At 40.5% G+C, this 22,604-nt stretch overlaps 1 protein-coding gene across 1 annotated transcript in view; it reads right to left on the reverse strand.

The window, feature by feature from the left end:
• The window catches only part of STAC (SH3 and cysteine rich domain), a gene marked incomplete at both ends in the record, with an annotated part of 99,636 nt that overhangs the window by 67,402 nt on the left and 9,630 nt on the right, over positions 1-22,604 (reverse strand). Inside the window, 3 exon segments of the mRNA XM_082848636.1 lie at positions 3,710-3,757; positions 3,759-3,803; positions 3,805-3,867. Of these exon segments, the coding sequence (XP_082704762.1) occupies positions 3,710-3,757; positions 3,759-3,803; positions 3,805-3,867 (156 nt within the window).

The raw sequence follows: 22,604 nt of genomic DNA on the forward strand, positions 1-22,604 counted from the left end.
TTCCCCTAATGTTAACGTCTTACATAGTACAATATAGTAAATTGATTGTAACCAGAAAACTGACACTGGTATAAAACTGTTAACTAATCTACGGATCTCATTAGATTTTTCCAGTTGTCCCATAATGCCTTTTTTTCTGGTCCAGGATCCAATCCAGGATTCCATATTGCATTTAGTTTCATTTCCTTAGTCTCTTCAATCTATGTTAGGTCCTCAGTCTTTTTTTGTCTTTCATAACCGCTACCTTTTTGAGGTTTACAAAACAGTATTTTGTAGAATGTCCTTCAATTTGGGTTTGTCTGATGTTTTCTCGTTATTAGATTGAGGTTATATATTTTCAGTAAGAACAGGACAAAAGTGACGTGTTCTTCTCAATGCAGCATATTAGGAGGTACCTGACATCAGTATGTCCTATTACTGGTGATACTAACTTTGGTCAGTGGGCTGAGGTGATATTAGCCAGGCTGCTCCACTGTCAAGTTACTATTTTTCTCTTTGTAATGAATGAGTTTCATGTAGGGGAACTACTTTGAGATGATGTAAATATCCTGTCTCTCATCATGCATTTGTCCTCTAATTTCAACATCCATCGATGATTCTTGCCTGCAAAACTTATTACCTGGTGTTTGCCTAATGGTGATAGTCTATTTCCATTATCCTTCTATATTAATTAATTAGTATTCTCCTCCTCTTCACCTATTTATTAATTATTTGTTTCTATTAGTATGGACTGATGGATCTTTGCTTTATTCTGAGTTAAAATTTCCTACTACCATCATTTTGTTACTCTAATTGTCCCAGGTTTGGTCACTGGAAGCTCCTTTTGGTTTGAATCTGTGTCCTTTTCCACATGCCCTGACTATTTCTGAAGACTTCCTTACTTGCTAACACTACAGGGTTCTCCAGGCTTATCTTATATTTTCCCTGTTCCAGTCTTGCAGCCAGCATTTCTCCAAGAAGCCCTGGTTAGTTTTGTTAGGGAATGGTACCTATGAACTGCTATCTGGGCAGAAAATAACTGCTCAAAATTTAATCATTATCTAGTAGTTTATAGATCTTTTTATTGTTATGAACATATTTTATAGATTTATAAAAACTTCATCTGCCATTTGTATAGCCAGGAAGAAATGAAAATGGATTTTGGTGAAAAAAAATGCAGGTCTCTGCCTCAAGAAAATACTAGAAGCAATCAAATGTTCATCCACAGAGAAACAGTTAATTAATCCAGTACCCCATTCGATGGAATATTAGACCACAATTAAAGAGTGAGTTACATCTCCCATGCTTTCTTTTTTCACTCACAAGACTGAGTTTAGTGCTGTAAAATGAATATCTGCCCATGTATCTCCCCAAGTGAGATGAAAACTTTCCTCTCCTTTTCCCCTCAGTTTGTCATTCATCTTTGACTTTATTTACTCAACGCGTTTGCGGAGGATGAATTTAAAATTCTATGGAGTCAAAATTGATCAATGCTGCTGCTGCTCTTAACGGCCGACATTTACTGAAGATGTACCATTTGCTTATTCTATGTGATTCCTGAGGCTGCTGTCTCAGTCAACTAATGATATGTACTTAACATTGACCTCCCTTCTAGCTCAAGACATAATACAAGGACCCTAACAACATCTACCTGACTCCTAAAGTGATCAAAGGCGACTTTTCTCACTATATTTAGGCAGAAATTCCAGATCTTGAAAAACTCGTTTCATTTAGAAATGAAAGAACATAAAACATAAACCAATAATATGGTGTGTGTGAAAACCTCTAAAACATAAGTAAATATTATACCACTCAGGTGGTAAAGGAAGAACATAGTTGTGAAAACACTTACTATTGGAATAAAAAGTAAACTTTATGTACACTCTGTGCTTTCAATACATTTGGAAACATATAATCTCTGAAAAATAAGATACGAAAGCTGAGATGATCAAACTCAGTTAGAAAGGAAGGGATTCGCTAGAGTTAAGAAAAGAATTTGTAGCAAGCAGTAAATACCACAGTAAAATTTAAAACAGGAAAGGTAAAAGCAACAAGGACTCACTCTGCAGAAACGTGATCCTACGATGTGGGGTTATGTTTGAGAAGCTCACATAAAACACAGGACTTATTACAAAGATACAAGAAGATGAAAATCATTAGAGAAGACATAAAGAAATAACTGGATCCTGAAGAAGACTTCAGAATGACTGGAACGGCAGCATTATTCAAAGATAAAAGAGAATTCCTGGGCTAAATGAGGGAAGAAGACAAACCCATCAATGAGGGAACCACCATGTGTTGGGTCAGCCTGGTGAAAAGAGCTATCTCTTTTCCTGCCAGCAAGTTCAAGTGTCCTGTCAGAACGTCAAGGTGTCAAAAGAAAAGGAGGACATCCAAACACACAGGCAGGAAAGTGGGTCACCCATGAAGAAAGAAACCTTAGACTCACTTCAAGTTTCTCTTCTCCAATGTGAAACAATGTAAGACAAAGTTATGACCCAAGTATTCTCAACCCAGACAAATGACCACTCAGGAGCAGAGAAAACAAAAGCACTGGAAAATATGGAAAACTCGAGGCATAAAAGAACTTGCGCTTGAAATAATTTCAACATGATTAAGTTTAAATGACTGGTATACACAGTTCACAAAGACAATTCACCTGTTATAAATACTTAATGAAACAGATGACACGTAATTCAGAACAGATGACACGTAATTTAGTTTTAACAGTAATAAAAATACCACGAGTTGTAGTAACAAAACACAAGTAGTGAGGGGGTGGAGGATGGAGGAGGAAGCCAGCTTGTGTTAACTTCCTCATTTCTGTGGAGGAGAAGTAAGAAGGACAACAAGCATGGTATTAGTTATAGCTGACATTTGAGTCCTTCGGATGTGTCACATACTATTCCTAAAACTTCACGTGTATCATCTCCTTTAATCCTCCAATCCACCACATCAGGCAGTTACTGTGTGGCACTGTGCCATTAAACCCACCCTACAGCTCTATGAGGGACTATTATTCCAATTTGTAGATGATGTCCTGGGAGTCAGAGTGGTAAAGGACATACTGTAAGTGATAAAGCCAAGAATCAGTCCTGCTTACTCTGACCAAGCCAGGCATTTGCAGCCAACCCAAGCTGACCATGTTCCTCCACCCTCACTCGGAATTTCAGCCATAAGTAACCAAGGAGGATATACTTTCCTGCCTCTGAGCCTCTATTCATGCTGTTTCTCTGTCTGGGAACACCCTCTCACCCTTGGAGAAAGCCACCTGCTATGTCAGGGTTGTCACAATTGGAGTTCATTTTATTTGTTTAATTGTTTCTTGTCTCTGTCCTTAAGATGTGAACTCCATGAAGCCAGGCAGGTTTTCTGTCTTGTTCTCTGGGGAGACCTTTGCAATTAGTGTTGAAATGCCTGGTACGTAGGAAGTGCTCAATAGATCCATGAAGACGCCTCCATCATTCCAATCAGAAGTAATTGCTCCTTGAGTGTACCATAACATAATGCTTGCATCACAGGTCCAGTTCTTATTTCAATTTGTATCGTATTCACTCTCTTTTTATGTGTCTCCCACCCTAGATTTGTGAATTCCTTGTAGATTGGATTAGGTCTCAATCAACTTTATATCACTCCCAAAGCAGTTCTCAACCTTTTTTATTTTTGTAGGACTCTGCTTTTTTTTGTGTTTGCCCCCCCACCTCCAAGGCAGACTCTGTTAGCTGTGTACCCAACTTCCGGTCCCTACTTCTCTTTTCCTTACAAAACCTCCATTTTTTCTTGGAACAGCAGTGTGTCCAGCTTTCCTGACAGCTGGAAATGGCTTATGACACAGTTCTGGCCAAGGCAATGTACATCCAATGTAGATTTCTCCAGAGTTTTGCTTTCCTGATAAAAGAGGGAAGACTTGGTTGCTCCTACCTTTCTCTCTTTCCTTCTTGTCTTGAACACAGACATGATGTCTAGAGCTACAGCAGCCCTCTTGCTATCCCACGACAATGGGGACATAAGCCAACAGGCCAAGGTGGCAGAGAAAAGGAAGATCATGATGGCTTTGCTGAGTAGCTAAGCCAAGGCCAGCAACTTCTTATCTCTAGGCTTCTTACTATGTGAGAAAAACCAACCCATACTTGTTTAAATTACTGTAAGTTGGATTTTTTGGTCCCTTTAACCAATATTTTCTTTAACTTGTCCAGCTGATATTCTTTTTTTTTTTTTTTTTTTTTTTTTTGCGGTACGCGGGCCTCTCACTGCTGTGGCCTCTCCCGTTGCGGAGCACAGGCAGCATGTGGGATCTTCCCAGACTGGGGCGTGAACCCGCGTCCCCTGCATCGGCAGGCGGCCTCTCAACCACTGCACCACCAGGGAAGCCCCCTGGATACTTCTTTTAAGGGCCACTTTAGAACATCCCCACCAGCACCTTTTCATCCTGGTCATCCTCCCAGCCTGAGCTGGAAATACGTTCTGTGTGTTTGAGGAACGCCAAGGAGCTTGAGCACCGGTGACTAGGACAGACCGAGAGGGAGTTGAGGAGGCAGAGGACAAAGATAAGGTTACACACGCAGAGGCTGGTCCTGCAGGACCTCAGAGGCCTTGGGGTAGGACTTTGCATTTATTCTCAGTGTGATGGAAAGACACTGCCTGACTGAGTGATCTGTATCTGTAAAGGACTGCACTGGTTTATGCATGGAGAAAGGACTAACATTTTCATAGACAGATTATGGCTTAAGCGAGGGCCATGGCAGTGGAAATAGTAAGAAATGGTGTGTTCTGGGCATATTCTGAAGTAGGGTTTCTTAGTGAGTTGGATGTGGTGTGTGAGGAAAAGAGAGAAGCCGAAGATGAATCCAAGGATTTTTGTCCTGAGCAGTTGCCACTGGAGAAATGGCCATTTACTGGGATGATGGACAGTGGGAAGAAGCATGTCTGATGGGGAGAGGAGATGAATACTGGGCATTTGTTTTTGATGGGCTAATTTTGAGATGACTACTAGAGATCCATGTAAAGATGTGGTTAAAGGGAGTTCAAATCCCCTATATTTCCAGTCCCAAACATCACACCGATTTTTACCAGCCAGAGGCCAGATGCGAGGCACCAGAATGAACTGTGTGGGCTCTGTCTGAAGATGAAGACAAACAACAACCAGGGATCCAAACAAACACTCTGAGATTTTAGCTTTTCAAACTCATTTTGCTGCTGAACCCATTAATATGTTACCAAGAAGATGGGTGTGTTTGTGAGAAATATACCTACCGATACTATTTTAATGCAGATAATAGAGAGAACTGCTCCCCTTTAAGACTGTCTCCAAAACAAACAAAAAATATACAAAGACACATATAAACATGGTTGTTCTGCAGCATGGTAATGTAATCAGTGGCAGAGGGCTCTGGGGAGCTGACTGCCTGAAATGGTCAAGCTGTCTGGGTCTGAGGCCTGGTTTTGATTTCTAATAGCTCTATTAACCTCTTCATGAATGGAAAACATAGGCTGTAGAGATAATGCAAAGAGATAATCTCCATAAAGCTTTTAGCACAGAGTCTGAGACATAGAATAAACCCAATTAATATTAGCTATTATCACTTACATTCACAGAAACATGTAATACAGACACACGTAACCCACTGAACACACACTTTCACACCTGTGCACTGAGAAACACACACTAGAAAATCTACATTTACGGTACATACATGCATATATACAGAAAATGCCTTAAATTTTCTCATTCCCTTGCTGCCTGTCTTGCTTGCGTTTGACTTGATAACATTCCTTTTTAATGATTTTCAAGAATGGAAGGATTATTTTCTTTTCCTTGCAAGAGCTGGCTATTACTACTGATGCCTGCCATGGCTCAGGGCTGGCTGTCCTCCTGAATGAATGACAAATACCCTCAGCAAATCACTTTCTCTAAAAATAGACCACCCCAGATGATGTTTGGCTTCCATTCTCATTTCCATATACTTTGAAAAGAAAAAATTCCATTCTTGTTAGAGACTAACTGCTAATCTATCCCAAGCAATGTGACTCGATAAAAATGAACGAATCTCTCGAGTTTTGCAAAATGCCCTAGTTTTGCCTCATCTGTTTATTGGATTTATGTAAAATATAAATGGAAGGCTGACAGATTTCTCCATATTCTGCCCGTTGAATGTTCATTCTGTTTGGCTTTATGGAGCCATTTACCTAGAGCATTTTACCTTGATAACTTAATGCGTGACTTGCCTTCTCTATTTCTTCCTCCAGATGTGTGTGAATGGCTTGAGTGGCTACAAGACACCTTTCAAATTATAGTCACTGTGTAGAAGCAGATGAATTGCTTTCGGCATTATTAGCCAACTAAACTTCTGATGGACACAATTCCCCCAAGAGTTCATTTGGTTTTCTGGGCCAAGGACCACACGGTTTATATCATCCATACTGTTGGGATGCATGTTTATGGCAAAACAAACAAACAAACAAAATTAAAAAGAACATTTAGAGTGAATTTTATATTGGGAAAACCAATACTGTTGGCCCAATATGCATAAACCAGCTAAATTCTGATTTGGACCACCCTGCTTCCTTGATTTGAATTGGAGAGAGGCACTCACTCAAGATCTTAACGCCAAAATCATTAACATCTCCTCTGAAGTCTGTCTTGGCACATTTACTCTGGATTTTCAAACCGGGGAGCACTGAATCTGGAAGACTATAGGGAACATGTCAAATCTATACTTATATCCTTCTAGATGCCATTCAGTAAAATCAGGGGCAATGGATTTTGCAGATTTCATGCTGGTAACTTTGACATCATTCCCTGGACAGAGCTAACTCCTCTCTGTGTAACTGCTGTTATCATTATCTTGATCAACATCATTAATATTTCCAACTACAGTATGTAAAGCAAGGGAACCACAATATTTCACACTGATTCACTCTGCTCTGGGGTGGGTGCCACAATTTAAGATTGATATCCCCCCAGCCACATACAATCATTTAGGTACCTACGACTGCAAGTGCTAGGAAACCTAGATTCAAACTGGCTTAAGCATAATGATACTGCTTCACATAACACGAGGTTGTAATGCAGGAGTCACTAGGGATGGCTAATTCAGCAGCAGAATGACATCACAGAGGATTCAGGTTCTAACAGATTACTCTGCCTTTTTCATCCCAGCCTTAAAGCTGGTTTCCCTCATGGTCAAAAAAATGGCTGCCAGTTTGCAAATATTCAGTAGCAGGAGGGTGATGGCATCTCCCCTTATGTCTGTTCTTACCAGCCTGCCTGGAAAACCTTTCCCTCAAGCTCACCATCAGATTTCCCTTCTTATTGGCCAGAACTGTAACCACATGTCCTTCCTAAACCAATCACTGGCAAGGAGAATGATCCACTTAGACCAGTCAGGATTTACCTTCTTGGTGCACGGGCTGAGAACACTGTTCCCCGAAGAACAGGGTGATAGAGAGAAGGGTGGGCACCAGAGCAGTATTAGCATTTTATAAGGAAGGAGAAAGGAGTAAATGGCTCTGGGGTAGGCAACTAACAGAGTTTTGGAAACGTATGGCGCTCCCTGGTGGAGACCGACTGAACTAGCGGTAGGTGAAGGAGGAGGAAATGAAGGAGGAAGGAGGGGGCAGGAGAAGAAGATAAGGCCACAGGGGAGCAAGAGCACATTATGCCCTCCCCTACAGTATGGGAAGGATCTGTGAATATGACGGGATAGTCACTTCCTTGGTTAGATTACATTGTATGAGAAGAGTGATGGGATCATCACTCCAGGGTTATTACTGTGCCGTGTTGTATAAAACGCCATCCTAGCAGGCTGGAGTGAGACCGTCCTGTTGAAGTAAGCTTGAAGAAAAAGCAAGCTTCCAGTTGGGACCAAGGTGGCTTCTAGTTACTGACAGCATCCCTGGCCTGCAGCTGGCAAGGAAATGGGGACCTCAGTCGTGCAGCTGCAAGGAACTGAATGCTTCTCACAACCAGTGAGCTTGGAAGAGGACCCCGAGCCTCAGATGCGATGGTAGAGCAGGCTGACACCTTAATTTCGTCCTCGGAAGATGCTAAGCAAAGGAGCCGACTAACCTGTACCTAGATTCCTGACCCACAGAAACTATGAGGTTAAATAGATGTGTTAGGGTGCTAAATTTGTGGTGTTTTATTATGCAGCAACAGAAAGTCATACACCCACTTTGGACTGTCAGATGAGAGAAATAAACGTATTCTTTGTGCTAAGCCATTGAACTTTGGTGGTTCATAGCGGTGTGTTACCTTAACTAAATAAATACAATGGCATTAACAAGGCTGCTCATATAAAGGCAGTAAAAGCCCCAGGAAATGCGCAGGGACTCTCTCCTCTGGAAATCTGATCATGGAGGCGGTCTCCTGGGGCTGTACCCGCTCTTGAAATGGAATTCTGAACAGCTATGAGTTATCAGTTGTCACCCCCAGGTTACAGCACTTTTCGTTTATGGGATCTGGCTTGTTCCAATTAATTAGAATCTGTGCCAGAAATTAAAGCACGATACCTTTGAGAACCACTGGGACTGTCTGTCACGTTTATGCAGCAGTAAAGGCCTTTTGCATTTCTGGCAGGTACTAAGGTGTTGCTGTTTTTTAATAAAATAAGCAATAGCCTACCCAAATAGGGAAATAGGATTCCAGCCTTTTTTAGCTGTAAAATGTCATACGACTTTTTGAATAGACCTAATGGCTCTCATTTAAGTGAACATATAGTATATACCAGGTACTGTGATAGAAATCTATACGTGCTTCCTCATGTAATGTTTGTCTCAACCCTGAAAAAGAAGTAACATAAATCCCATTGTATTGATGAGGAACTTGAGGCTTAGAGAGGTTAAACGATGTACCTAAGATCACAGCTTTTGAATGGCAGAGCCAAGAATCAAACCCAAGTCCGTGTGATTCATTCATCTACATATGAATTCATTTGTCATTCATCCAAAATTCCATTTCCAGGCACCAGTGAATTTCTATGAATTTACTCACATATAGTTTTACTTAAAAATTTCCATCAAATCAGTATATGACAAATACAAATATATGATATTGCTTACATGTGGAATCTAAAAAGAAGGGTACAAATGAACTTAGTTACAAAACAGAAGTAGAGTCACAGATGTAGAAAACAAACTTATGGTTACCATGGGATGAGGAGGGGAGGGATAAACTGGGAGACTGGGATTGACATATACACACTACTATATATAAAATAGATAACTAATAAGGACCTGCTGTATAGCACAGGGAACTCTACTCAGTACTCTGTAATGGCCTATATGGGAAAAGAATCTAAAAAGAAAAAGAGTGGATAAATGTATATGTATAACTGATTCACTTTGCTGTACACCTGAAACTAACACAACATTGTAAATCAACTATACTCCAATAAAAATTTTAAAAAAAATGATTACAAGTAGGGACTTCCCTGGTGGCGCAGTGGTTAAGAATCTGCCTGCCAATGCAGGGGACACAGGTTCGATCCCTGGTCCGGGAAGATCCCACATGCCACGGACCAACTAAGCCCGTGCGCCACAACTACTGGGCCTGTGCTCTAGAACCTGCGAGCCACAACTACTAAGCCTGTGAGCCTAGAGCCTGTGCTCCACAACAAGAGAAGCCACCGCAATGAGAAGCCCATGCACCGCAACAAAGAGTAGCCCCCGCTTGCTGCAACTAGAGAAAGCCTGCACACAGCAACAAAGACCCAACACAGCCAAAAATAAATAAATAGATAAATAAATAAATAAATTTATTTAAAAAAATGAGTACAAGTAACACTTGGGAAATCTGAATAAAATAGGTGGATTTTATTAATGTCAATATCTTGCTTATGATATTATGCTATAATTTAGCAAAATGTTATCACTGGAGTAAACTGGGTGTAATGTACAAGGGATCTCTGTATTATTTCTTATAATTGCATATGAATCTATAATTATTTCAATAAACACTTCAATTAAAAGAAGTAAAAAATTTCCATCATCTATTTATTTTGATACTTTTTACATACATAAATTATCCTGCACATTTTGTCCTGTGATTTGCTTTTGCCATGTCAGATTATAGACAGAAATAACTGAATTTATTAATATTTCTCCATGCTATGGATATAATGCATTGTACTTAATCATTATAATAGTGATGGAAACTTGAGGCTGCCCTAATTTTAGCTATTGCAAGCACTGCTCGAATAAACATTATATGTATATCTGCATGCACAGGTACATTTAATAAGAATAATATAATAAAAACTAATATTGGTGGGTGCAACTTATGGGCTGGGTATTGTGGTAAGTGCTTTGCATGTGTTATGCATTTAATTGTCACAATTACCCTTTGAAGTAGGTTTCATTATGATCCCAATACTACAAATGAAGAGGCTGTGGCTTAGAGAACTGCCACTAATTCCCCAAGAAGGATGGTGGAATGGACTTGCTGGTTTTCATTTTTAAAAAACATGCTGTTGTTATATGATTGGAACTCACTTGAGTTTATGTATTTATTTAGAGTGGATTGACATCTTTACAGTATTAGTTCTTCTCATCTAAAAAATGTCATGCCTTTACACTAACTTAGGTCTCCCTATTTGCTTTCCATAATGTTGGCATGTTTCTTCACATTGCACATACATACTTCTTGTGAAAGATATTCTTCAGTATGTCATAGTTTTTGCTGGTGTAAAGCAAATTAATGGATTTTGTATTTTGAGCTTGTCACATACAGAATTGTCTTATATTAGTCATGAGAGTTTCACTTGATTATTTTAAACAGACTTTCATATAAACTGCTTGTCATGGCAATTTTGTCTCTTCATTTTACTATTTATTCTTCTTGCTTATTTTCCCATCCTGGCATTTCTGGAGCATTGTTGAATAACACAGGCAACAGTGATCTTGTCTTGTTCCTCACTTTAAGGGGACTCATGATTCACTGCTACATTGGGGTGTTTGCTTCAGTTTTCTGGTGGATAGTCTTTAGCAAGTAAACACATCCTAGTGTACCAGGAATCTTTTTGATAATCAGGAATTCCAATTGATTCTGCAACAGTGGAGTCAAAGCAATTTTCTCCTTTTTTTTTTTTTTTTAAATCAAAGTAGGGAATTACATACATTTTAAATGTTTTGCTGCCCATGACTTTTGGGAGTCCATTCTCCTTGGTTATGAGAAATTCATTATTTAATATACTGATGGCTTTGTGAATACTTTATGCAGTATTTAATTTGTATCTATGCTCTTTCGAGAGAGATGATGACTTTCTTTTCCAGAGTCATCCCAATGTCGTGGTTTTGGATTCCAAGTTGAATGTACTCTTTCTTCCCTTAGAATCTGAAACCATGGTGCCTTTGACTTTTACACTCACTCAGCCTGATGTGACTCATTTTCATTATGAGAAGGTCACCTGTTTTTTAATTTCCGGAGACATTTAGGGACTTTTCTCTATTCCTGAAGTTTAGAAAGGTCATTATGACTCTGCTAATTGTGTGTGTATAGTTCTCTCAATTTTACTTTTCATATCGTTCTTATATTTTCCCTTTTACTGCTTGACACTTACGTTTGACCTTTATTGCTCACAAATTGCTTTCATTTTGAACATTTCTGAATCCGATATTTTTCTGCTTAACTTTTTATTAATTTTATTTATTTTTCATATTTAAAAAATCCTTAATTTTTTTCTACTTGTTTCTTTAATTATCTTCCGACCTCCATTTCAGCCGTTCTGTCCTAGTGGAGATGACCTGTTGGCTTCCTGTTTCCACTTTCAGTATCTCCAGACCTTTATCTTATAAATTATCTTTCCTTTTCTATCTCTTTTGGGAAATTACCCTACTTTACCTTCCATTTTACTGATGCAGTCTTCATATTTGTTCGTTGTATTTTTCAGGCCTTGCAGTAATTGTTTTTTAGATTTTGGAAATCTTATTTTTTCCAAAAATTCATTCCTAGCATTGGTTGTCCCTTTTTTTAAAAAAATAGAAACGAATTCTTTTGATACTGTCACAATACTTCTTGAATCTCTCTGAAGATACCAATTAGAAAGTAATTTTATAGAGTTGCCGTATGATCCAGCAATCCCACTCCTGGGCATATATCCGGACAAAATTCTAATTCCAAAAGATACATGCACCCCTATGGTCATAGCAGCACTATTCACAAGAGCCAAGACATGGAAACAACCTAAATGTCCATCGACAGATGAACGGATAAAGAAGATACAGTACAGATCTACAATGGAATATTGCTCAGCTGTAATAATGCCATTTGCAGCAACATGGATGGACCTAGAGATGATCGTACTAAGTGAAGTAAGTCAGAAAGAGAAAGATAAATACCATATGATATCACTTATATGTGGCATCTAAAATACGACACAAACCTATTTACAAAACAGAAACAGACTCACAGACATAGAGAACAGACTTGTGGTTGCCAAGGGGGAGGAGGGGTGGGGGAGGGATGGGTTGGGAGTTTGGGGTTAGCAGATGCAAACTATTATATAGAGAGTGGATAAACAACAAGGTCCCATTGTATAGCACAGGGAACTATATTCAATATCCTGTGACAAATCATAATGGAAAATAATATATAAAAAAAGAATGTATATATATGAATAACTGAATCACCTTGCTATGCAGAAGAAATTAAAACATTATAAATCAACTATACTTCAATAAAAAAAGTTATTTTAGTCATAATCCTTGTGATATCTCTCATTTCCCTCGGTTATTTTATTTAGTTGTGCTTACTCGTCCTTCTTACCTATGCTTTTGTTGTCTGTTCTTATTTATGGGTGAAAAACTAGCTTGATCACACAGGTAGCTGGGATGAGCTTCCTCTGCAGGTAAGGCTCTGAGGACATCACTCCCTGGATCATCTGAGCTGGGAAGGCTGACAGGCAGCCTCTGCTTTAGGATATCCGGGTGGGGATCGAAAAGGCAGGATGGAGGCTCCCACAAATCCCAACATATGGAGGGTTTTACTTGAGAGTTGAATGCTTTCATATATTTTATTCCTGGGTAGAGCTGCCTTCTGTCTATTATTTTCTTGGAGTTACAGTTTTTGAAGTCAGGAGTTATCTTGGGCTCTTCTCCTCTGTCTGGCCCCTGTATCCATTCTGGGTGACTTCCTAGGCTAATGCTTTAGGTTGTTTAGACATAAGTCCAGAGGTGTTAGCCTCCAGCAGGAGCGTATACTTCTAGCGCTTGGCATCCTTGGGGAATGAGGAAGAATGACAGAGCCTCTGGGTGGGTAACTGCCAAGACCACCCTTGCTCTTTGCATCTGCTAAGTCTCAGCTTGGTGGGGGGATCTCCTGAGCTCTGCTGGGAACATCTGCTCTCATGGCTGTAACTATTAACTCCAGAATCTGCTTTGGACAAGTTTTCTCTTATCTGCTTTCTCCATTACTTCAATGCTCTCTGCTTCATATCTTCCACAATTTCCTCACAAATTCTGGCCTGCTGATGGTATCATTTCTTGTTTTACCACCGTCATTGACATAATCTTTTAACCTACGTTATCTGTTATATCAATGGGATTTTGCGAGGAAAGGCAATTAAATACCTACCCCTGCTCTAGATTTGAATGACGAGTCTTCAACGATCTTTAAAATAAGGCTGACCATTCACCTGGACGAGTTACCGCCGCCTCAGCCTCAGTTTGCTCACCTGTTGTTTGGAACAAATATTAACCTACCACAGAGGGACTGTTGTAAGGATCAGAAACTGGATTCAAAGTACCTGGGTGACAGGGACTCAGTACATGGCACCTGCTCTTACTATCTGCACTACAGTGATTTCGCTGTGCCTCACTGGAGGGGAACACTATACCTACCACTGGACGGGCGGTGCGACTCAGCCCGACACGGGACACAACCTGCATGGCTTTCCTTACAGAAGAGCGAGAGCGAGCAGCCTTCAGCACCCAGCCTCAGCTACGCACAGAGTGGGGAGGCTCAGGAGAGTTAACCAGTGGCTGTAAGCTTCTGGCTTCTCATCTCTAAGGTGGGCACAAAAACAAGAGCTGTTTGGGAAGGCTCTGTGCAGGTTAAATAAAATAAGGCCTGGAGAGTGGTATGTAGTGACCGGTCCTTCCTCTGTCCTCTTTCTCCTCTTTTCATACTCACTCTTCCCCTCCCTCCCTCCTCCTCCTTTCCTTCATCCTCTCTTCCTGTGTTTCCCCTATTATTGTTGTTGTTGTTGCTACTGAACCAGGACCCGGAGAATGTATTAATCCTTTTATTCACTAAAAATAGTTTTTGAATATTTACCCTTTCTTTAGCCTCATAAGGGAATAAAATTTGAAAACAGATATAGTGCTTTCCCTACAAGCCGTTACTGCTTTTGGAATGTAGATGTGGAAAAGGTAAATCAAAGAAGCAGCAAACCAACCAGCAAACAACCAACGGGAACTTAGAGCCAGAACTGGGTACAAATGTCAGTGTAGACTCGTATCAGTCACATGCCCCAGGGGAAGTCACTTTGCTTTCCTTAGCCTTGACCTTTGTGGTTTCCTCATCAGTAAAATGAGGAAGAAATGGAATGATGTACACGGATCACGTTGCACAGCAAGGCCTAGGGAAATGTCCATCCCCTCTCCCTTCCCCTTCCCTGGCTCTGCCAAACCCTGTAGTGGGGATTGCACTGCAGGGCCAGCTTCATGGGGTCACCACCTGTGTATGGTCACTCAAAGCCCTGCACTGAGAAGAGCCCTGGGTTTGGTTTAATTCTCTGCTGTTGCTGTCGAAATTCTTAATATGTTTGAACAAGGAGCTCTTACTGTCATTTTGCACTAGACCTGTAAATTATGCAGCTGGCTTTGCTTGCTGTGACACAATACATGGAAGAATCTGTATTTGTCTTCCCAGTAGACAGGGACAAAGCAGATTCCCAGATGCGTGAAGGCAGCAGCTACGGAATCTTACGGCCGGCTGTCTGTGGCTTCAGCTCTCCCAGTGCCATTTCTATCCAAGTTCCCAAAGCAGCTGGCACAGGGCTCCTTGGGTTTCCTGCAGCACTTGTAACTATAGCTCTGATTTGACACCCTTACTATTTTCTATCCAGGTCTTTAAGGTAGTTCTCTGCAAGGTTCTGGAAGTGAAGCAACTTCCTGCCTTTCTGTTAATGACTTTTAAAGGAATGAGCATGTTTGGAGGATAATAAAACTTCTAGGAATAGGCCGGAAAAGGCAGGCTCATGCTGTGCACGTACTAGAGTATGTCCTCGAACGTGAAACCCCTGCCGAGGAGATGCACAGCTGGGAGGTGTCCCTGCCTCCTTCCTGAACCTTCGGTTGGCCATCTGTTCCTTTATTTCCAGAGGGGATAGAGACTGCTTTTCACAAGCCAATATGACTTCCAAATGGAGGGACAGCAACCTTTTTAGAGGTCTGATTTCCCAGTTGTTTCAAAATGAACCCCAAAAGTTGTTTGTTTGGGCAAAGTTTGTCTCAACCATATGAAGACCTCCTTTGCCTTCTTTATCCAAGTCCACAGCTGGGGAAGGAGGCAGGGGCTATGGGAGGGGGAGAGAGGCTGGGCCAACCCAGCGTGGTCCTGGCGCTTCCCTCCTCGCCAGCTGAGTTCACTCTGGCCATTTGTGGGGTGACAGAGGCTATGGCCTGAGCCCTTACATACACGCAGACCGTCTTGAGTCAAGAGAACATCTGTATGTAATTACAGCCACAGCAATAAATTAAGAGGATGGGTTCCACAAGGATGAAGGTACCTCAGTGGCAGTACTCAAAGTGTGGTCTCTGTACCAAGCGTCAACATTACCTGAATCTTCCAGCACCAAAAGTCTGCAACAACCAAGCACACACACCTTGTCTCTCGATTTACTGGCCTGTCGTGGGGTAAGCAGTAGAAGCTTAGACTGGGTAACAGCCGTGGCCACCACCTCTCCCCCCAGACCCCCCGTTCACCCTCCTTCTGCCGTACGATGCAGTGGTGCATTAGGGGGTAAGCAGCCAGTTCCCATGGCCTACAGCTCTTAACATGCTTTCATACGGTGGCTGCCCATCAAACTTTTTTCAAATGTAGCACTCTTTTTCTGACTAAAAAATTAGCAAAATTCCTAGTTGTAGAGCATGGAAAAGGGGAATGACTGCTCTAGCTGAAGCAGCGCAGGTAGAACCCCGAGGTAGTGGGTGCTGTTGGTGTCCTGCCCAGATCCTCTCTACTGGGGCCCTTGTACCCACCTCCCAGATGCCTAGGTTTGCAGATCATTCTTTGTTCCCAGAATTGCTCTCAGCTAATGGAAACTGTCTCCCCTGGGAGACTGTGCAATGTCTCCCTTCCCCTCCGCCGACCCCTGGGGTCAAAGACTGATTGATACAGAGTAAAGCAGTCCTGCCCTATTGCTTTAAGGCCGAAACAACCCTGTGGCGCTGTCTGTGCCCCAGAGCCCCGCTGTGGATCGGGCCAAGACCACCTGAGACTACATTCTTGATCAGCCCCATCTCCTGTCCTCTCCTGCTTTCCTTCCTCCTTGTAGGTTTCTCCTGAGAGTACACCCTCCATAAATTACATGCTTCTGAAACCTCATGCTTTTCTTTTAGAGATATCAACTTAAGGTGAAGGAGAAGGGGGGAAAAAAAAACCTCAGTACCTTCTGCAGCTACAGCAACTTTACATGTTGGAAATAGGCTTCCTCAAAGTTGGACCTATATGATTTGATGATTCTGACCACTGAGAATGAGGTCAAAGCTGTTGCTCTCCCCATGGGCCTCTGTCTACCCCACAGCTGCTGTCCAGAGCCTGGGAACCAAGGGCATGGGCTCTAAGAATGAGATTCAGGCTCTCTGTGCAGCTGTCCAACCAGGTTGTGGACAAACTTACAAGGGAAGGTCCAATTAAGAACCAGAAAGTGTCCTGCCATGAAGCTAGACGGCCTGGCATATTGCTCTTGGCTCCTGATATACAAGCTTAAAATATCTCCCATCTTCAACCCCATGATTTATTACAACTTAGAGTATCAGGTTTTTTACTTCCTGTTGTCTGCCAAAGTCACCCTATAGGCAGTCTATAAATGGAACTTTGCCAAAATAATTCTAACCACAAGGACTAATAAACGAATCACCTATAAAACCACTGCTTTCTCAGATAAGTTCATAAAATTCATGAAATTCTAGAGCCCTTGGGTTATCAGAACCAGATTGAAATTACTCCTTCTGGAAAAGAGACCATTCAGTGATTAAGAATCTGCACATTTGAGACGCTTCAGTGGGCTAAGTTGTGGTCTGACATGAAGCCTCCTGATTGTACATCGTGTTCTCTCTTTCATTCATCTCAAACTACATGCTTTAATTTTGTAAGTTGGATTTTTTTCCTTTTGCTCTTTTTTTTCTCTCACACAATATATTCATGGAACATTTATTTTGATAATGTTACTGTACTTCCAGGCTATATACCTGAGGAGAACAGATAGAGTCTGGTATAGCAATTAGAAAAAAAATCACTCCATAGAAATTGACAATAATGAAACCTATTTTGGAATTTATCTTTTCAAATGTTAAGTGGAAGGTCAGATCCATTGGGGATGAACACCAGCAAACTGATCAACACATGAAGGATCCAGTACAAATGGAGTAATGAAAAAAATGGATACCAGAAACTTGAGCTTAATCAATTTGTCCTTTAAACAAGAATTAAGAAATATCAAACCTATCAGGAACTCAGCAACTGATTATGGAAAATGCAGCTAAGAACCAGAAAATGTAAGCAAAAAGTTCTGATGAACCAATCACTAGGTAAAGTCACTAAGTAAAATCAAACCACTGAAACCCAAAAATCCTCTATTTACTTCCCTGATAGTCCATTGAGTTCAGTTTCTGTTTCCTCTTAAGGAACATGAAATTCCAACTAGTGTGATGATTTATTTTCCAATACAAAAGCAAACGAAAAGAAGCATGTTAGAAGACTCAAAGTAGCCTGCAGAGAGAGGATGGTCTTTGTGTAGGAAGAGTATGAAAAATGTTAGAGTCAGACACAAGAAGCAGGACGGCACAGCAGTATGGAGTCATTAGTGCAAGAGGAAAACTCTCCTGCACGCGAAAATTTCAATAACTAGTGTTTAAAATGGTGATCCTGAATAATTAGGGAAAGGAAATTACAAAAGCAATATAATTGCTTTGAAATTTACAAAGCATTTGCAGCTCTATTATACGTGAATGAAATTTCATGTGGCATATTCTGCTTTTGAAAGTACGGAGATGTGAACCTTGCAAGCAAAATTCTCAATAGGGAAATGCCTGGAACATAAAAGGACATGTTCCCTTTTATCTGGAAGGGTTGACCCTCCAGAATGACTCCTTTCCTGAGCATCCTTGCCTGAAAAGTTTTCTCTGTACTTTTTTACACTTGGAAAGATGGTGCAATCATTGTGCAAAGTCTTGGGAATGGTCACAGAAGTGGGTGGCAATGTGGGAGAGAGTGGAGACAAGATCTTAGGAGGAGAAAAGTTTAAGGACTTATGAAGTCAGGATATTTGGAAGAGTCATCTGCAGTATATGAAAATCACCGATGTTTATGACAGGGATAGGGTTGGAATGAGTGAGAGTGAGCCTGGAGAATGGAGAGACCTACTCCGGTTGGTAGATGACTGCTGATTTTAGCAGTGGGTAGAAGAGACTGAGTGTGTGGATTTTAAAGCTATACATTTTAGAGGAGGAGAGATCAAAGTCTGGAAGCAGTAGTGAGGCAGCCTCCTCAACTACCAAGCCTGATGAGGGAGAAAAGAGCCACCATTTGAGAGGCTGCAGGGGAATGGCTGGGCATCAGAGTCAGAAGTGAAGGACACATCAGAGACGTTGAGGAGAGAGAGGATTTACTGAAGAGTAAATTCCAGAGGGTAGAGTAGAGAGTACCGACCGCTGGGGAGGGTGGCAGACAGAGCTGACGATAGATATGCAGACCTGTATGGAGATTAAACTGTGAGAAAGGAAGGGAGCTCTGCAGCCTTGTGCTCTTCTGGTGATTGACATGCCAGGGAAAGGGGTATCATGGGAATCTTTTCCAAGGTTTCCAAGTTACCTTGTTCTGATAAAACTGAGAGTGCTGGAGATGAAGAGAGGAAATGTGGGGGTCTTACCGGGGCACAGAGCACTCTAGGACCTCTTTTCACTGCTCTCTCTCTCATGTCAGTTTGGAGGGCAAGGTAGCAGTGGCATTCCTGGGAGCTCTGGATCCCTCCTCTTTATTCTTTCTCTTGTGGCTGACCTCAGTCCTTCATGCTGTGGTCACACCTGCTCCCAGACCTGAGGAAAACATGCTGACTGACACTTCAGCTACGGGGGCCATTAGGAACAGACAACAGGTCCAAGTTTCATTTTCAGATAAATGAAGCACCCTCTGAGGGCTGACAGACATCTTGTCTCCTGTCCACCTGCTTCCAAAAACCTCTCTATTCAGGCCCCCTGGGGGTCACTGAGGATGAGTTCTGGTTTTCTGGCTTGGTTGACTCCATTCATGATGCTCATCTCTGGATGAGAACACAAGAAGAAGAACACACAAGAACTGAGCTGGCATCTGAGTTGAGAACGATGAGTTTAGTTGAGGGTAGGTTGAATTTAAAATATATGGAGGGCATCAAGACAGGTTGCCCAAAAGGCAGTGGGATATATTGGTCTGGAGCTCAGAAGAGCGATGTCTGTGTTGGCTTCAGATTTGGGTGCTATCAGCTGGTGGATGAAATAAAAAGAATAGGTAAGATGTCCCAGAAAGACCCAGAGAGATTATGAAGAGTGAGAAGGGCTGAGGGCTGAGAATAGAATGCTGGGGAAGACCAACCCTTGAATGATGGGTGGAGGAGAATGTGATGGCCAACAGGACTAGTGAGGAACTGTTACAGCAGTAGAAAGGGAATCAACGGAAAAAATGAGATTTAAGGAGGGAGCAAAGAGGGAGCACCTCTCTAGATAAAGGTGGAAGCGTGAGCACTGGTATTTAACTTTCCTGATTCCAAATCCAGATCTAAGGGACCACTGGTATATAAACACAGAGAACTACAAAAAAAGGGATTTCATAAGATAAGAACACATAGGAAACCTGCTAGAAAGAGTGAGGATGAGATAAGATTGAAGGAAGGTCCCAGGGCTGTCCTATAATAACTCATCCAGAGATATTATGAAGATTTAAATGAAAGGAATAATTTTCAGGCAAAATACAAGTTAACAAACCTGATTCATGTCAGTTCAGGAAAAGAGAATAGAATAAAAAATACAAAAATGTTTTCAAATTTTATTTTAAAATAGGTGCCAGTTTTAGATATTGTCCCATTTTCTTCAAACATTCAAAGTGGAGATCTGGGTTCTACAAACTATTCACAGAAAAAAACCCAAAAAGAAACAAACAAAAACATCCATGTATATCTTCCCAAATAATTTTTTTAAACTTGGCATATCCTTAAAAATAATATCTGACCAAGGACACAAAATGACAGAGAACAATCTTTCTTATGTATATAGATGTAAAAATAATAAAGTACTGGCAATGAAAACCTAGTAGTTTATTAAAAGAAAATCCCCATGGTCAAGTGGGACCTTTTCCAGGAATGTAAGAAGAGTTTAATTTAGGCTATCTATTAATATAATCCATCACATAAAGAGGCCAAAGGACAAAAAAAAAAATCACATGATTACTTTGATACTTGCCAAAAAGTCATTTGAAACAATTCCACATCCATTCCTGGTGGAAATTCTTAGTAAGCTAAGAACATTACCCAAATTTACATAAGAAACACTGTCTCAGTTTAATTGCAAACAGAGTGGGAAGTCTGGAATTTGTGTAGAAGGAGGACTTAAGAAATGATTTAGTTGGAAATGGATTTGTCTTAAAGTTAAATTTGCAAAGTACCACCTGATGTTTCTCAGGCTGAATGTGTAAATTTTAAGTGGCTTGCAGAGTAACTTGAGATACAAGAGATCTAAGAGTACCCCTTAGTACCAACACTGTACAATATACACCTATACTCAATGTACACTTACAGCAAAACTTAGGTAGCACTTAAAGTTAGGTACTAGCCCAATACCTCCACTGATACTTATTGTATTTTGGGATATCTACTGCAATAATATTCTGTCCCTACCTACCCCACTCCCCTAACCCCCAAAAGAGATAATTATAGTTAGAGAGGCAAAATTATTTTTGTAGATACTATGATAATCTAATAATAATAGCTAACATTGACTCACTATGTGCCATGCACTGTGTTAGGCACTTAGGATACACTCATTAATCTAACCCTAATGACAGTGCTGCAAAAGACCATTAGTATGCTCATTTTACAGAAAGAACAGTGAAGCTCAGGAAAGTGAAGGACAGGGAAGCTCATTAAGTGGCATCCCAAAGCCATACATTGGGATTTGAACACAGCTGCTTCTGACTCCAGAGCCCACAATGAATCAGTAAGCAACACTGTACTTCTTTATTAATGAATAAGAAATGGAATCTAAAAGACCTTAGATTACAAAATTAATATAAAACTAGTATAAAATATCCAGGAAATAGCTAACAGAGGATTGGGCAAAAAGTATTTGAAGAAAATTACTAAGCATTTATGAGTGGCATAAAAGACGTTTCAATAACTGAAGATATATACTATGTTCCTGGATGAGAAATCCCACTATATGTAAAGATTTTGCTGAAACAATCTTAAAAGTTTCATGCAATTCTTCTCAAAATATTATATTTATAACTTGATGGAAAATCAAAACAGTGAGTGCAGTTAAATAAATAAATTCCCAGGAAGGTACCTGTATTATCAGTTATCAGTCTATTATAAAGCTACAGTAATTAAAACATTATAATTGTAATGTCAAAGTAGTGTGTAGTAATAAATGCAAAATCATTAGAATATAACAGATGACTGTAAAAGACAACCTAGTACATATTACCATTTATTACATAATAGAGCCAACATTTCGAATCAGCGTAAAAATGAATTGTTCAACAAGTGGTTTTTTTCATTCAGAAAAAATTAAAGTTCTTCCTTACCACATAACAACATAAATTCCGGATGGATTAAAGTGATAAAAGTAAAAAGTATATAATAAGGAGCTAGAGAAACACACAGATTAATATTTATTTGCTCCCAGGGTGGGGAAGACCTTTCTAAATATAAATGGGAAAAAGAAGCCATAGCTAAATAAATTTGAGACATTTAACAACATAAAAAAATAATCTTCCATGTTGAAAATGTAATAAAATTGAAAAACAAATTTGAATCTGGGAAAACGTTAGCAACATATATGAAAGATTGTGGTTTTAATATTTATAAAGAATTTTAAAAAAATCAATAGGAGGGGCTTCCCTGGTGGCGCAGTGGTTGAGAGTCCGCCTGCCGATGCAGGGGACACCGGTTCGTGCCCCGGTCCGGGAAGATCCCACATGCCGCGGAGTGGCTGGGCCCGTGAGCCATGGCCGCTGAGCCTGTGCGTCCGGAGCCTGTGCTCCGCAACGGGAGAGGCCACAACAGTGAGAGGCCCGCGTACCGCAAAAAAAAAAAAAAAAAAAAAATCAATAGGAAATAAATGCTCTATTAAAATAGATGAATATATAATTCACAAAAGAAAAAATATTTTAATATAAAAATAATACTTTCTAGTGAATAAATGTAATAAAACAA

This window comes from Leucopleurus acutus (assembly GCF_964270905.1).
Source record: "Leucopleurus acutus genome assembly, chromosome: 10".
Taxonomy (NCBI): Eukaryota; Metazoa; Chordata; class Mammalia; order Artiodactyla; family Delphinidae; genus Leucopleurus; species Leucopleurus acutus.